General features: G+C 36.3%; 1 protein-coding gene across 1 annotated transcript; it reads right to left on the bottom strand.

Moving 5' to 3' along the window:
• Positions 1 to 629: 629 nt before the first annotated feature.
• On the bottom strand, positions 630 to 17661 carry CBR4 (carbonyl reductase 4). Its single transcript, XM_081075499.1, has 5 exons — positions 17350 to 17661; positions 15211 to 15331; positions 13930 to 14066; positions 12468 to 12602; positions 630 to 3148 (listed from the first exon to the last, which is right to left on the bottom strand). The coding sequence occupies exons 1-5, from the start codon at positions 17489 to 17491 to the stop codon at positions 2970 to 2972; spliced, it is 714 nt and encodes a 237-aa protein (XP_080931625.1). The 5' UTR covers positions 17492 to 17661; the 3' UTR covers positions 630 to 2969.
• Between the last annotated feature and the right edge of the window lie 521 nt (positions 17662 to 18182).

The following is an 18182-nucleotide window of genomic DNA, read 5'->3' as shown; positions in this document are numbered from 1 at the left end:
GGCATTATCCCAAGTGAAGTAAGTCAGATATAGAATGACAAATACTGTAAGATCTCACTCATAGGTGAAATCTGTAAAGAACAAAAAAACAAAAAACCTGAGCTTACAGATACAAAGAACAGATTAGAATTTGCCAGAGGCAGGGAGTGGGAGGTAGGAGAAATGGGTAACGGGGTCCAATGGTACAAACTTTCCAGTTAGAAAATAAATAATTCCTAGGGATGCAATGTACAGCCCAGTAACTATAGTTAACAACAATATATTCTATATCTAAAAATTGCCTAAAGAGTTGCTCTTAACTGTTCTCATCACAAGAAAAAAAATTTTTTGTAACTACGTGTGGTGATGGATGTTAACTAGACGTACTGTGATCATTTTCCCCATATATACAAATCCCGTATTATGTTGAACACCTGAAACCAATATGTTACATATGTCACTATATCTCTATAAAAAACACAAAATAATTAGGGATAGAATTAACAAATATGTGAAAGATGTGCAGGTTGAAAACTATAAAAACTTGCTTAAAAATCACCTTAATAAATGCAGAGGTATTTATAGTCTTATAAGACTATAAGAGCTTATAATGTAGTTAAAAGATGATATTAATATAAAAGAAACTTAAAAATTATTAAATACTTTTATTATTTTTCAAGTTAAGGTAGTAGTATGATTTCTCAACTTGCACATATTTCCATTTTGAAAGCTTGGAAAATGTTTTAGCAAAATGTACGCAAAACTCTTGAATATCCAGAATAGTCCTCTCCCTTTATTGTACATAACAAAAGCACATAAATTACATAATCTCTGCACAAATAATTGCCCCCCCAAAGTAATTTATAACATAATTTTATCTCTAGAAAGTTTAAAATCCTACCATAAACTGAATATGAATAAAAGTATGAAAAGGAGCACACATTTTAAAATACTTCATGCAAAAATTTTAATACACTGGCTTTAACAAACCTTTTTTTTTACGTGCTAACCACAGGCTGGATTACAGGCTCATAAGAGTTCTGTAACAGCTACAGATGAGTCTGCTGTTAAGAATTCATTAAAGTTCTTGAACCTCTGAACGTAAGCGACAGCAGGCAAGTTATTTCAGCAATAGGATGCAAGTATTGTTACAAAATCTACCAGTTTAGAAGTGGGTGGAATATTCACCAGGAGAGGAACGGTGAAGATTTTACCGATTTCAAGATCTCTCCCCATATACTACCAGCAGTTTGATATGGGCCGGGGGAGAGAATGGAATAGTTAAAAGGTTCTATTTCTTAATGTGTAAATAGATGTACTTAAAGGTTACACCTATCTGTAATCTACATCTTAAATTCCATGAAATACATTGCTTTCTTCCTAATCACCAGTCAAATCAGCCTCACTGATGATTTCAGAGCAGAGAAGGGACCTCCAGCCTGAGAGGATGTCATGATGAAGCGCATGCAGCCAGAGGCCTGCAGGATTAGAAAAATGGCCTGTTCTGTCTGCATAAACTCTCCTAGCTGAGAAGCATCAGCTACCACATTCGACACCATCTTGAAAGCTGCTACATTTCCTATGTGTGTGTCTGGAATTGTTAATGCCTGATAAATTCTGTAAACTACCATGCTTGCATTTAGTAAACAATTTGATTAATACTAATTTTATTCACTCTTAACTGATTTTCTCACATTGTAAATAGATTCCTGTAAGCAAAGAAGACTTTCAAAGTTCTAAAGTAATTTTTAAGGAATCATCTATCTCAATTTAAAACATATATTTGACTTTATTACTTTTTCTTTTTTTATTATTTCACTTTTATTTAGCATATCCTATTCATATTTTTGCACTGACTTCCAAAATTAAATCTGTTTATATAAAACAATGTTCAGCTCCAATAAAACTGTAAAAAGATTACTTTTTTAAATGCAGTGAATATTTAAAACATTTTTAAATAAAAATCAACATGAATCTAGTGTGATATGTAAAATACCACACTATTCCTCACAAAGGAGTTCAGTGCAAAAGAGATGTTTACTGATATTTTACATTCAGTTTGTATCTTTATTCTCAGGCAAATATTTTAAGACTAAAGCTTTTGTTCCCCGTAAAAACATTTAATCTGCTGTTACTGCATATTTAAGTTAGATTGTTCAAAAGTAATTAAGTATTTACTGTCTTTTTAAAATTTTAGCATAAGAATCGTTATATTCATCAACGCAAAAATACTCTTAATTTTTAAAATGTTATTATTTCTTATAGTATTTTTAAGTAGCTTGCTATACTGAATGTTTTGGGGGGGGGGGTGGAAATACTTGCCCTTTCTAAATTGATGACATCAACTTAACAGATAGGAAAACCTTAAGGTTTGGTCCTCCCCATCTGAGAATTTCTATAGAATGGATCAACTGTACCAGACTTATGTTTGTAGACTATTTTGCCCCACTGCTTAATCACCAGTAATGCCACTCAAAGAAACCAGATTCTAAATTCATGTCTGTATCAAACTGATACTGTTGTTTTTCAACCTGTATAAAAACTGATCATCCAAGGAACATGAAAAAATAATACAATGTTTATCATTAGCAGGATTATTGAAGTACTTACTGACAACTAACCAATACCCTATAAATATTCTTATTTGGGCAATGGCCCACAAGGTTAACTTCTAGACAATTCAGCCTGATACAATGAAACAACTCACAAAAATTAAACTCTATAATTTTTTCTACTTTTGAGACAAAAATATATAAATTAAGATACTACCTGCTGATATCACTTGAAAAATGTCTATATACTAAATAAAATTGCTACAGTCTATAAGGTACATACCACAAATTGGTCACATTGTTCATTTCAGATATATAAAGATGAAAATCCACATTTGTCGCATGAATAGGTTTGATTAGCAAATGTCACCGATGTAGGCATGATTGTTTAATCAACAGCCAAAGTGCGCCCTTGATTCTAACTAAATAATCTGTAAATTATATTGTGAGTTGTAATCCCCCATCGACTACTAGAACATGTCCCGTAATATACGGTGATTCTAAAAGAAACACAACTGCATGTGCCACATCAATAGGTTCTCCAAATCTCCCAAGAGGGATATTTTTCTTTAAATGTTCTTCTTTCAAGTCTTTCGTCATATCTGTATGAACAAATCCTAAAAGAGAAATGTTTGTTTATTTAGTAGAAAGGGTAGACACTAAGACATTGGCTGAATTTCAAATAAAAATAAATTTGCTCCTGAAACTTTGAGATTATTAATAAACCCTCTTTAGGAAATACAGAGTTTTGCTAGCAATCAAGTAACCAAGTCTATACTTTTATTCAATTTAACTCAATGAATACTTACTGAACGATAAAATATCTGATCCCCAAATATTTGGCCCAACTCGTTGCACAATTAAGTTGGGCAAATACAAACATGAACAAAACTTCTATTCCTTGGAGAGCTGATACTTCATGGCGGAAATAGTCACTTGCACCACAACTTATAACACAAAGAAGCACAGTGAATATCCTTATAGAAGTGCACACAAAGGACAGCAGAACTGATCCATTTTCACTTGAGTCAGGTAGAGGGGTGGGAGGTAGGGTAGAGGGAAGACATCACAAAGATGGTCACATGAACTGATTTGGCAGTTCTGACAAAAATTCTATTTGCTATAACTAAGACAGCTGATGATTAGAAAGATGAGTATTTCCAATATTCAGGTAAGAAACAAATCTTATAGTCATATCCAATTCTGACACAAGTGTACACAGAAAATGAAAAATGTAACATGACCTTGGTATATGCAATAAAGCTTGCAGAGAACATGTTCTAAAGTATAAAGTTCTATAATATAAAGTACTACATAATATACTAAGCAACTAATCCTAAATGATTTATAATCTTGTGATTAGCTGGAGACATACAAACACATATTACCAATAAAATACTTATATAATAATCAATATTCTGTACATGAGTCAATCATTTAAGCTTTAAAAAAGAAAGCAAATAATTACCCCTCATGAAATGAACAATAATTTAAAAAATTTTTAAGTTTTCATCCATCATGAAAAATGGATGGATTAAAAGTTAGACATGACATGTGAAATGAAAGTTTAATGTGCAAAATTCTCTCAAAAATAATTTCCAAATTGGCTTGTTAAAATTAAATCATTTATAACTCAAACTATAAACCAAGCTAAATATACTTTCATTTACAATATCAGGTTAAATGTGAACTAAGGACCGGATTAAGAATTAGCATTAATCCACAAGTTTATTATGCACTACTATGCAATTATTTGTCTTTGCCTCAGGTTTTCACTTAGAAATATCTAAATATTTTCTTAACAGTCTTGTGAGAAATAATCATAGATTTCAATCATAAAGACTATGATAATGGCACCTTCATTAGAGAAAAATGGGAAACAAGTTCAATGTCAATAAAGGAACTAGTTAAATAAATTATGATACATCCACACAACAGAACAACATTCAGGCATCAAAATGATGCTATGAAAAGATATTTAAAATAAGAGAAAATACTGTTTGTATATTTAAAAAGTAGGTTACAAAAGCAGTTATCCTACTATCAAAAGGTACAAACCTCTAGTTATAAAATAGTCGTGGGATGTTATGTACAGCATGGTGATTACAGTTAATATTTTACAGTATATTTGAAAGTAGCTATAGAGTAGATATTAAAAGTTCTAATCACAAGAAAAAAATTGTGTATGGGGACGAATGTTAACTAGACTTATTGTGGTGATCATTTCGTAATATTTACAAATCTGGAATCATTATGTTGTACACCTGAAACTAATATAATGTTATATGTCAATAATACCTCAACACTTAAAGAAATTTTTTAAAAGAAAAGAAATATATACTAATGACTGAAAAATATATACCAAAGATTAACAGTGATTATCACTGGATACTAAAATTAAAGTTGATTATTATTCTCTTCTTTGTATTTGTACTTTCCTAACTTCACAACAGATCTATATTATTTTTGTATTTAGATTAAAAGTTTTTGAAAGAAGATGCAAAGTACTAACTTCAGATTGTCTGCAATGAGGGCCTAGAATAACAAAACAATTTTGTATTCTTTGTGTGTTTCATTGTGAGATTACATTATGAAATACAATCTACTCTACTATAAAATTTTACATTTATTTTAAGAGTCAGCAACATTTCCTTCATTTCCTCTTATCTTTAAAAACAATGAGATGGCCAGAAGGAATGCAAGAATAAAAGCATTAGCTGATCATATAATGATAAAACTGGATAACCAGCCTCTGCAGAATTTCCAGTGACCTGTAAATGACACTTCATCTACAGTGATGAGTTAGAATCAATAGGCAACCCAATCATCTTAAGCAGTTTTATGTCTTTGGACACACTTATTTTCTAAGATGCCTCAGAGTGTGTATTAGGAAGAAAATCCACTTCAGATGTTAAAAAAAAGTTGAATGAATTAAAATTATGAATGTAACACTAAAAGCTTGTTTCTTCTCAAACAGTTCATGATACAATTATCCTTTATTCTGAGGTCACTTTGAATTCTACCAAAACTGGTATAACTTGTTCCCCACTAACTCTCAAACTCTCAGGAAAAAGAAAATCAGTTGTCTGTTTTAATCTTAAGGGGAAAAAAAACTCAATAAACTACAGTAAAAATGTTTTTGCAAAGATACTTTGTAACTATGATTAGCAAATTCTAAGTTCAACTTCTAACTGGCTCTGGTGATAAAAATTGCTAGATCAGAACACATTAAACTAAATTCTGTCCCCTAGTCTACTAATACTATCAAAGTTATGACCAGGGCAAAGTCATGTACTATCTAAAACTGTGTATTTCTGTATCATAAAATGAGTGACATAGATTGAAAATGATAACAGGTCTCTAAGATTTCTTTCAGCTCTACAAAATTATGATTCAAAGATGAAAAATGTGCCTCGTTAAGCCATCTTCGTGACTTCTGTACTTGAAGTTCAGGAAAGTGAGCTCCCCTAAAAGGACTCTCAGTTCTTACATGGTAGCTGTGTGGCGGTTAGAATGTTCCAATTGGAGATGCTAATCTGGGTTTTTATCCATGTTGTGTTGAAAGAAACGGATTTGCTCTGCTTCTGAGATGTTAGTTCTAATGTGTTGGTTCTTTTGGAGACAAAGGGTAAGCAAGGCCATGGTGACCTGTGAGAGGTCACTGGAAGGTGTGTTCACCTTGACCAAAAGGCAGCTCTCGAACAGGGTATGAGGTACTGGAAAGCAAACCTTACACAGGGAGGGAGATAAGGCTCTGAGACAAGTTCAAGGACGATCTCAGTGAGACGGAAAGGCCTCTACCACATAGATATAGGCTGTTAGGACAGACGGTGGTCCTCCAAAAACCACCAAGAAAGCCAGATACATGGACCAGAAAAAGGCTAACATCTCACAGCTTTTAACAAGGTCTTGTTCAGCAGTACAGCCTGGATTCAGCTCGGCTATGGTCTGGGATTTGCAGAGGGAGAGAGGTACCCTCTGAGTCCAGCAATGATTACAGGAAGTCCAGAACTAGGGTTACGATGTTCAGGCACCGGCCTCACATGGAGATCCTCCCTCCACTGCTCAAACTTGGAAGATGGCGTTATCTCACTAGGGCAAGTTTGCCACAACCTCACCCCAGACCTGTAGTTGAAATGACAAACCTCATGGGACAAGCAGCGAGCCGTCACTGAACTCTACACTAAAAGCGTAGGCGTTAGAGGCCACGCTGAAAGGAAACGGACAAATTCAATACTGGTTTTTGCTCTTTGATACGACGTTTGATATGGAGAACAAGCATGTGTCCAAAGACCCAAGACCTTTCTCTCTCTCATCATTAACTGCAACTTTTTAAAAAACAGACCTACGTTTTCTGAAGCTACTTCCGTTTTATACTAAAATTGGGCAGAAAGTAGAAAGAATTCCCATATACCCCCTTATCACACTGTCGCGAGGTACCCGTTTTCCCCAACATATGGTACATCTGATGAACCAATACTGGTACATTATTATCAAGTCAGCTCCATAGTTTACATTAGAATTCAGTCTTTGGGTTGTACAAGTTTGGCAAATACATAATGTTATGCATCCGCCATTACAGTATTATACAGAATAGTGTTACGGCCCTAAAAATCTATCTGCAGCTTTTTAAAACTCATATATATTTTCCTCCGATTTATCAGAAATCAAAAACTGTGAAGCGAGTCTCTAATGATAATTACTTCAGCTCTACCAAATTTCAATGTCATTTTATGCTATAGTTCATGAGCTACATAATCTTCATCCATAAATAGATTCACAACCCAGGGCACTGTATAGAAACAGTCTGGATTCTCTATCATATATTGTAAGACCTGAGCAGAGGTATCAGTCGCTCTTAAACATTCCACACACCCATTTTTGTGCTTGTATTGCTTGTATTGTGCTCTCTCTCTTTAGTTCCATAGGACTCTCTTCTATATCCTTCTCTCGCTTTATAGTAACATTCTAAAAACTGACTGTACTCCTCATTTTACTACACATATACTTATAATGCCTTCCAAGCTGGGATATAAAAATTACAAACTTCCAGTAGGTGCCACTATCCAACAAATGACATTACTGATCACTTGTTGCACAATTAGAGGTTTCCAGCTGACTACAAAGCTCTCATTCCTTAAACCAATAAATAGATAAGTAAAACGACATGCACTTGACTTAGATAAAGGATATTTCTACTTTAGCTCGGTGTATGTGACGACACACACAGTATCACTATTTTTAAAATATGAACTCTTTCGGAAGAGCAGGGTTATTCCTGCTCATATTACTTGGTCACTAGTTTTGAACACTTTTGTATACAGCAGAGACTTTAAGTTTAAATAAGACACAAGGATATTAGCCTATCACCAGTATTAACAATTGTGGGATATGTACTACTTGATGTATCTACTAGCTCAGATTTCCATCCTCTGGTATAAATCTTTAGGACCTAGAAAGAATTAAAATAATCCCCAAAACTTTTTTTTAAGGCAGAATAAACAAGGCTATTGACAAAAACTAGACCAAAATTTTAAACAGAACAAATCTGTATGTCTTAAACGTTATGTTTGTAAAAATGTATAGGGAAGCAGTGTGCAAAAATCAACTCCATACCAAACAACCCATAAGAACACCTAGAATAATATCTGTTTTGAGTAGCTGCCAAGGTTATGCAATATGATTTGTCAACATGATTTTCTCCAAGTAGTAAACATAAAAGCTCTTCAAAAAAGGGGGGGAGTAGCAATATGATTTGTCAACATGATTTTCTCCAAGTAGTAAACATAAAAGCTTTTCAAAAAAGGGGGGGAGGAGCAAAACACGTAAGGTACCCCACAGGAATAAATGCAATATTATTTGTCAAAATTTAAAATGTGTATACCTTTGTGAGCGTTGGCAGTTTCATTCCCAGACTTAAGCTCATATACTCACATATGTACAAAATAAATGACATACAAGTATTGTCACTGCATTATTATTTGTAACAGCAGAAGATCAGAAACAACCTAAATGTCCATCAAGAGACAACAGATTAAACAAATCATGGTACACCCATAGAGGGAAGGAAGTGGATGAGCAGGGAAGACTCACTGTCCCCTCTATGCCTTTTCGTACTTTTCAATTTTGTATTCTCTATTGAAACATTTTTCAAAGCAGTGTACCCATTGTAGTTTCAATTTATCAAATATTCTGTTTCTTATATTCAAAATTTTCCAATCAGTAAGATTTATCCATGAGGAGTAATGTATTTTATATTTAAAGTAATACCAAAGCAGCAACTGATCTTTTAAAAAAATCAATATTAGACAGCAAATGACAGCCTAATTTGTCATTTTCCTTGTTCCTTGCTTTCCCTGTTATGATTTGCTTTTAAACTATTTTCATTAACTGGAAACTCCATTTGAAGGTGACCAGGAAAACTGACATAAAAAGAAACATATTTGTTGATTCTGACGTTTGTCAGGCTTATTAAAAGATCTGGTGAAGAATCTGATTATAATTACTGTCTAAAATAAAGATAATAAATAATTCATAGAATCCATTTAATTCTACTGTATCAACTTGTACTTTGCTTCTGACCAATGAAACATATTGAAACCTGCTAAATACAATAGTCAATAAAATATAATAAAGGTTTCCCTATTGAATGGCCACGTTTTCAGCACCAGGTTTATTTCTGTAGTATAAATTGCACTGGAAAGACCTTAGGAAAGGTTATACATAGAAACACACTTCCAAAACACTCATAAAACTTCCCTTCGTATACAAACTGGATTCCCACTATTTAGCCTGTTGCCTTGACAACTAATTCACTCTGATAAAATTAAGAATTCATTCTTCAGTGCTTCCATAGATCATATATACATCTCTACATTCAGCACATGGCATTGTACTTATCTGTTTATATGTCTGTCTTTCCCACTGTACATAGTGACTTGTAGCAGAAGTATCTTACTCTTTTTTGTAATTTTGGAACCTAGCACACCCCTTGCAGGTAGGGTGCACTCCAGCAAGTCTGCTGAATGATTTATTATGAGTTAAGAACACCTGCGTTACCCTTAAACCATCCAGCTTTTATATAAAAATGAACTAGAATTAACTCTTCATTACTCACCATTGGAATCCCTAAAAGAGAAGGAAGCAAATACATGCAGTCCCAAACCACAAATCATCTATTTTCCATATAAACTAGTCTTAACACTAAAATCAATCAGGTTGCATAAAGCCTACACAAACAGAAGGCATTGCCAAGGTGATAGTGAAGCTTTTGGATTACCTTTCTTTTAAAATGGATGTGCTAAGCCATCTAAACCACAGTCATTTATTAAATGCCCATGGCTTCTTAGGCTAGAATTTAGCTACTCTCAGTGACTGAACAATGAATGGGGATGAAGGCACATTACAGAGCAAAATGGCTATCAGAACAGTTTGACAATTCCCGGATCCCTGCTGGATCAACATCAGTGCCAAATAAAATTCCAACTCTAGGGTCCAACCTGGAGCCATTAGTGACTTGAAATGAAAAGATGGCAAACAAAGGTCTACTTCAGCCTACACTTTCTTACAAACAACCAATGAACCAAAATAAAAGGTCTTTTCTTATATAAGCAATCAATTCTTAAATACCTATAGTAAGCTAGGACAAAGATGCCAGGCCTAATTGGCAGAGGTATATTAAAACACTCCTTTTGTTCATAAGTAAAGTAAATACCTAACCAAAACTTCTATCACGCCAACTAATGATAATGGTAGATTTAAGTTTTAGCATCTTTTTATTACCCTCTTAACTACTCCAGGCAATTTTATCACGTGGGAACTTGGCAAAAGGCAAATAATATAAAGGTAAAAAGTTATAAAACTGAAAGATTCCAGATAGTTTAGACAGACCATATTAGCAAAAGGGCAAAAAGACCTAAAAACTTGTAATGATATAAAAGAAATCTAAGGGGCCATTATTTTTAAGATTACCTTAGCCGGAAATCAAAAGATAAATCTTTTAGTAACAGTCCTGCCATAATTAGCTGTTTAACCTTCGTCAATTCACTGTCTCCTAGGCCCCCGTCTTCTAAACTGTAAAAATCACTGGAATAAATTATCTAAGATCCTTTCCACCTCACATTATTCCATAATTAGTGCAAAATTTAAGGATTTCATAACAAGGAATTTTTTTCTAGACACCAGTTCATTACTTGATTCTTTTCACAATCATTTTAGAACTATTCTATCCAGGTGTCAAGCTATGTGTACCAATTAATAAGCCAATTAATGGTTCCCTTCTCTCTAAATCAAAAAAAGAACTGAAGAATTTCTTTAGTCTTCAGCAACCTAGACTATAATTCTGATCATAAATTATGTTTTAATATTTTCCAATTACCGGTTACTAACAGACCAAGTTAATTGGGTTTGTGTCCCATTCAATCCATCAATATTTTCAAGTAACGTAGAATATCCAAAGTCAGCATAATAAAAGGAATAGGTGCACAAAAATGTCCCTTTGCCTTCTAGAAAATGCTCTGATTTCTATGTAGTTAGCCCAAATCACACTGGTTTTGTCTTACAGGTGAACTGCATCTCTGCTGGTTCAGTTTTTCCTACATGTTTAACAAGAACACACGTGTCCTTGATGGGTTCCCTACAGGAGGGCAGCTCTATTGTAAACTGCCCACTGAGACGTCCACTATTTTGAAAATTCATTAAACAGTCACCTCTCTAACCATCTTCATTGCTGGCCACTCCCAAGTACATATGGTGTTAGAAGCCTTAATTCCTCTACCTGCATATGCATAGGATTGCTGGTTCCAGAATACTGGTGTTCTCATTTGTTACCACTTTCCTCCTTTGATACAATTACATAGAGATCCCTCAGAGACCCCGCCTGTTCATTAAAGAGGAACTACCCTTAAAACCACTATTAAATTCTTATTAACTTCATAGAGTGACTTTTAAAAAGATGTTACTTCCTCCTGAGTCTCCGTCAATTTTTTTCCTTCCAATTTCTCTTTGTGTTGAAATTCTAACATGAACCCAGGGTCGCTCTCTGGGGTACAGTGCAGTCCAGTGAACGGCATCTTGTTTAGATTGAAAAGACGCATTATGTGACCTCTGGCCATCCTTTTTCCATACAAATACAGACTTTCTGGAGTAATTAGTGTATCAGTGATCAGACATGATCGCTTTGTGAGATGTACAAAGGATATCACCTATGCAGACGTGTTTATTTCCTATGGTTTGTACTATTAAAAGCATATCGTATTATAAAGCTATTCAGATATTTTAAATACAAAGATGTATGGCTTCCCTGATAAGGACATATGGAATATATTTAGGTAATAGACACATTATTTGGAAAGTTCTGCTTTGACAAACATAAAATCTACATTAATTAGCAAATATTATGAGCAGTACATCTATGGAACAGCCAAGAGAAGAACAGTTAAAACGGAAACAGCTCTCCAAAGGTATACAACTTGGTCTTGTTCAACTACTGGGTATGTGTTACCAATATCCCACACACGCATACATACACACCCATTTGAAATTCTTATGTTTTTAATTTATAACTGATTTTTAAGTAAGATGTTTTCTTGTGATTTTGGTTTGGAAGTAATCCTTCTGTAAAAAAATGCCCTGTGGTTTATGCCAACCAAACAGCCTGGGCCTTACTCTTGCCCTCCTCTTTGAAGGTGGCGCACAGCCTGGCAGTGTGGCCAGGTGTGGCCACATAAGTGCTGACAGGACACAGTCACGCCCTCCCGCAATTCACTACTCACTAGTTTGGTAACGGTGCAGATGCCATGTTCTTGTTCCTATCCTCTCTGGGAAATGCCTGATGGTGCCGAGGTACTTACAGATACAAGAACAACTTTTGCTATTATTCTATGAAGCCAGAAATATACATAAATTATGTTTAAAGAGAAAAAAGTTTTCACTGACCTGGTGCAACCACATTCACTCTAATTTTCTTCCTTGCTACCTCTTTAGCGAGAGCACGTGAAAATCCAACTAATCCGCCTTTACCAGCACTATACACAGATTGGCCAGCATTGCCTTTTAAACCAATAATACTTCCTAGGGGGGAAAAAATGAAAGCAAATTCAAACCAATTAATGGAGTTATTTAACTATTCAGATAATTTATAGTAAACAAACAAACAAGGTACAAACCATTTTACACTGTCCTCTGCTAAAATTAGGAGTTCTAAAGACCATTGTCATTTGAAAACAGGATCTGAAAGCTGATGTAAAACCTCGAATGCCAGGTGGGGCTTGAGAATTGATCCATTAAGTGAAAGGAACCCACTCTCATTTCTACGTAGGTCAGATATGATGACAATTCTATAGGTTCCAGTAGGAACCTATAAAGGTTTCTAATAGGAAAAGATTAAAACCAAAAAATGGCTGATTTATTCTATGATTCTACAACAGACATAAAGATGATTTCATTTGCACCTAAAAAAAATACTTCATTTGAGATAAATCTCACTAAATTTTAACTACTGTGAATATAAATGAGCAAAGCTTCAATTACAAACTTTTTTGTAAAACTGAAATTTTAGTGATGTATTGTAACTTTACAACCTACTAAAGATTCTTGAGTGGCCTCATGTATATGACTATGAACGAATATAACTCAAATATCAACCGTATGCAAATAAATTCATGCAAAACAGAAATGGGGAAGTAATTTTCTGCACCAGTGACCTGTAGTTATAAAAATTAATCAAGAACCTCACAAAATTTTTGAAAAAGTAATTTTATTTGAGAAAACATTCTAAACACCTTTTATGTTACAATAAAGTCCAATATTAAACCATTTATCCACATTATAATGTATGATATGCAATTAATGACAAAGGAAGAGAACTGTGAAGCACAGTGAGAGAGAAGAGATACAGGCAATGCAGAAGGGCAGAGAAAAATACAGGCACAGAAGAAAGGCCAAAACGGAAGCTTTAGAAGCTTTGGTTCATGTTACACCCTGGGTTTCACATACATCAGAGTGTCCAATTTCTCTTAAAAAATCAAAATAGCTGGCAAAACTGGGACTACATTTGTGTGTAGGAACAATATGTTAGATCTGAACAGTGCTTGCACCTGCCATTCCAAATGGCCTCTGGACAACAAAGCTGCGCATCTTTTATCATTTATCACGTGGCTTATGCTGTCATTTTTCAATACCTGGCGGTGTCAACTCATTTAACACCTATTTGACTACTCGAACGATATGAATTTTATTCCCGTTTTACCCATTAATCAGTTAATCAAATCCTTTTTCCACATTTAATAAAATAATACATTTCACCCAAGTTTCAAACATGAATAAATTCCAACTTAGTCAATTACATATTTTTATGGTACTATCAGATAATTATAAATTCACAAAAGTGAAGACTTACCTACATTAACAATAGACCCTCTCTGTTGTTGAATCATAGTTTTCATGGCCGCTTTACAGGTCAGCATGGAACCCAAAAGGTTAGTATGAAGCTGAGATATCATATCCTCAGGTTTTGTTCTTACTAAAAGGCTATCCCTAAAAAAAATCATCAAGAAATATATAACATTTTTACTGAAAGGTGAGTATAAGAAGTTCTTCATACTTGAGCTAGAAATACCTGGAAAGTCCCATTTTAAACTTGATTTGAGGCACTAAAATAATAAATGACAAGCCAGAAAGGATCTACTTGGAAGCCACATTCCCATCCCCTCTCAGGTAGAGTGACAAATATTCCTAAATGCAAAAAGTAGTGCCCTTATAGTCATAATAGCTTGAATTAAATGAGCAACTGCCATATTCAGCCTTGTTTAGCAAGAAAGTTAATGATTATTCTAAATATTCTGTCCCAAATTCATCATCAAAAAAAAAAAGAATACCCATTCTTATTCCATTATTAAGTTCATGAACTGACAAAATTTATATATGGTGACAGAAGTCAGAATAGTGGTTACCTATAAGAAACTGTTAATTGGGAAGAAACTGAAAGAGCCTTCTAGAGTGCTGGAAAAGTTCTACAACTCAATATGGGTGTTGATTACAATGCTAAAATTTATCAAACTGCACCGTTATTGTATATCTCAATATACAAGAATGTATGGATTGATAAAATTTTAAAATAGAATTTTTATTCCAATTAGAAATAAAATAAGTTAATTAACATATTAACTCATACTAATCAAAGACATATTAGAGAAACAAATGACATATTAGAAATGTACTTAGGGCCAGCCTGGTGGCTCAGGCGGTGAGAGCTCCATGCTCCTAACTCCGAAGGCTGCCGTTTCGATTCCCACATGGGCCAGTGGGCTCTCAACCACAAGGTTGCCAGTTCGATTCCTCGAGTCCCACACAGGATGGTGGACAGCGCTCCCTGCAACTAAGATTGAACACGGCACCTTGAGCTGAGCTGCCTCCCAGATGGCTCAGTTGGTTGTAGCACAGGCTCTCAACCACAAGGTTGCCGGTTCAACTCTCGCAAGGGATGGTGGGCTGTGCCCCCTGCTAGTAGAAACAGCAACTGGACCTGGAACTGAGCTGCGCCCTCCACAACTAAGATTGAAAGGACAACTTGACTTGGAAAAAAGGCCTGGAAGTACACACTGTTCCCCAATAAAGTCCTGTTCCCCTTCCCCAATAAAAAATCTTTTTTTAAAAAAATGTACTTAAATTTGTGACCAACCTGTTAATTCCAGCTGCGTTTACCAAGAAATTAACGGGACCTAAATTTTTCTCCATCTCTTCAAATGTATTTTGAACATCACGTTCTTTGGCAACATCACAACTAAATGCCAAATGACCACCTACACAACAAAGATTAGAATTACTTAAATTGTACCTTAATTTTAAAAATTATTCAATACACATTTGTTAAGCATTTACTATGAGCGAGGCCTGTTCTAATCTTGAACCTAGAGAGAAAAGGTGATTATGTCGTGGGTTCCTGCTCTCATGCAGTTCTAACAAAAATGGGATGAGGGCAGGTGGAGAACAAGGAGAAATAAATATGACAGAACGTAAAACTTGTTTTTAATCAACAAAAAGGGGGGGGGCCTTTTTGTGTTCATAATGCTTTGTAAAACTCATCTAATAATATTTATAGCTTTGTCACTGATTCCATCTCAAGTTTTCTGGGTTTTATATTCCTGTTTTGAAATTTATGTCTAATATTGTTAGGTTTTTGTCAGATTGGTTTCCTGGCCCTGCCCTGGGCATAAACTCTACAGCTCCTTTTTATTTTTCACTATGACACATATATTATTATGATGATGATGGTGACTATTATTCAAGCCTGACTATTAGGAGAGATGAGACAAAGCAGGAAGCTGTAAAAAATGCTAGAGCTATAAACCACGAAAAAAAACCCAACTTTTTCCTAAAACAACTGTTATCTTTTTTACTGTTCATTTTTTTCAAATATTTAAGCACCAAAATATTACACTTCAAAGAAAGCATTATTTAATAACATGCCATTTTAACACTCTAAAATGCAGATTTTTTTACAAAAATTGCTTATTTTCCAGCTGACCTTGACTAATACTTAACACTAAAATTACTCCCTCAAGCCTTTGTTCTTTGGAAACAATAAGTCATTGGGAAGTCACACTTTCTGAGTGAAAACCCATCACTCATGGGACACAATTCAAGGAAATCAAAGGCCCAAAAACATCCTGTGTCTCCCACTTGGCTTTCATCTCTAGAGTTGTTGGGTCAACTCTCAAAAGCTCAAACAACAGTTTTAATCTAGTCTAGCAAACACTGATAGCTTTGGGGTAACCCCGTAAGGACCACCACTGTTTTCGACCCTTTGTCAAAGTAACACAATGGCAGTGGATAGGAGCAGCAAGAAGCATTCACTGAAATTCTCCCTGGTCTATAAATTTTGTGTTGTTTTACTTTAAGGAAGTCTAATATTCTCTTGGTCCACGTAACCAATTACGGTGAACCAATAAGTAATGTTATTCTAAAGGTTACAGCCACCCGATGCATCCCGAGGCCTCTATTTTCCCCCAATGACTCCTTGATAGTGAGATGCGTCTGTCCATTCCAGTGATGATACAAATAGCAGTACCTTAATAGCTTTCAAACATCCTATTTCTCCCTATTATCAAGAGACTTAAATTCGCAACACAATGCAAAAGTTAGTAATCTATTACTAAACAAACAAAAAAAAAAAGGGTGAGGTGTATATGCCATAAAAATAATTTGGCAGCACAAATCTCAACTGCCCATTTGTAAAAGTCACCAATGTAGTAACTTATTAAGTGCTTATGGTGGCATTAAAGCAAACCAGGTACATCTTAAAACCGGCTGGTACTCAAAAGTTTCTCGGTGAAACAGAACAGCCCTCGGCAAAACTGAAGCGAGACACGCCCACCTTTCCTGCCTGAACGCCTCTGCCCAGCCCTGCCTCCTAGGGGCCGCCATCTGCGGCAAGGGTGAGCCCTTTGCCCTACATCAAACGTGAACTGTGGTGTGGGTCTCTCCTTCCAGACACCAAAACAAAGCAGCTCCTCGCCGCTAGCACGAGCCTCAGGGGAGCTGGGGGCTAGTTAATGGATCCTCACAAGGCTGCGGAGTCTCAAAGAAAACCCCCACGTGCTCGGAGGTGGGCAGCGCGGCAGGAGGCACCCTGGGGGAGACCCGGCGGGAGAAGTCTGCCCAAGCTGCAGTCTGCAGTCGAGACCCAGTGCTCCTGCCTGCAGGCGGCCGAGCTGCCAGGTCGCAGAGTCGTAAAGGTCAAGCCCGCTGATTTTGCAAATGAGGAGGCTCAAGTCTCTCGGACTGCAACCACACAACTGGCCTCCAGTTCGGTACCTACCGCCGAGGTCACTGGCGGCGGCTCTGGCCACTTCCAGATTTCTGGCGATGATGGCCAGCCGGTAGCCTTTCTGGGCCATTAACTGGGCCACTGCCCTGCCAATGCCCCGGGAGCCTCCAAACACAGCACAGACTTTGTCCATCTTGGACCGGGGAGTCGCAAACGTGGAGGAAAGAGGGCTAGGAGTGGCAGCCCCTTTCCAGATTCAGGGTTTTATACCACCGTGGCTCCAAAACAAAACAAAACAAAAAAAGCCAAACAGCCAAGAACAAACATAGAGCCCTACGCCTCCGGCCACCGGACTCTGGAGGAGGGGGAGGCACTCAAGTACAGTGTTAGCGTGTTGACGTCAGCGCGCACGGGCTCCCAGGAGTCGCTCCCTGATAGGACGCTGCTGTGAAAGAGCCAGATTGTTCAGGGACTGGCCAAGAAGGGGCTGCGCTGCACTCTGGGACTTGTAGTCTTGACGCAGGAGGGGCGGAAGCGGGAGCGCGTAGCTCGATGGTCAAGGTGCTCACGGCAATGAGGGGCATCTTCGTAGCCCCTGGGACGTGGGAGTCAGAATTACAGCTCTAGTGACCAACCACTGCAGTGTGCCTGGGAGTAAGGGGGTTGTTAAGACGCTGGACTTTCCGTGTTAAAATCAGGACGGTCCCCATCAAACCCAGACAAGTTGATCACCGTAGTTAGAATATACGCAGAATATACACGGTTATACGCCGATTTTCAACTGGCAGCGGTGGGCTTGGTTCCTGCAACTCTAAAGATGTGCTGAGTGCTCTGATAGTGAAACTAAAAATTGAGCATTTGTTACAATTATACTGTAAAAAGGA

This window comes from Rhinolophus hipposideros, assembly GCF_964194185.1.
Source record: "Rhinolophus hipposideros genome assembly, chromosome: 16".
NCBI lineage: Eukaryota > Metazoa > Chordata > Mammalia > Chiroptera > Rhinolophidae > Rhinolophus > Rhinolophus hipposideros.
Note: the sequence above shows the minus strand (reverse complement) of the source record. Positions and strands in the feature narration are given on the sequence as shown.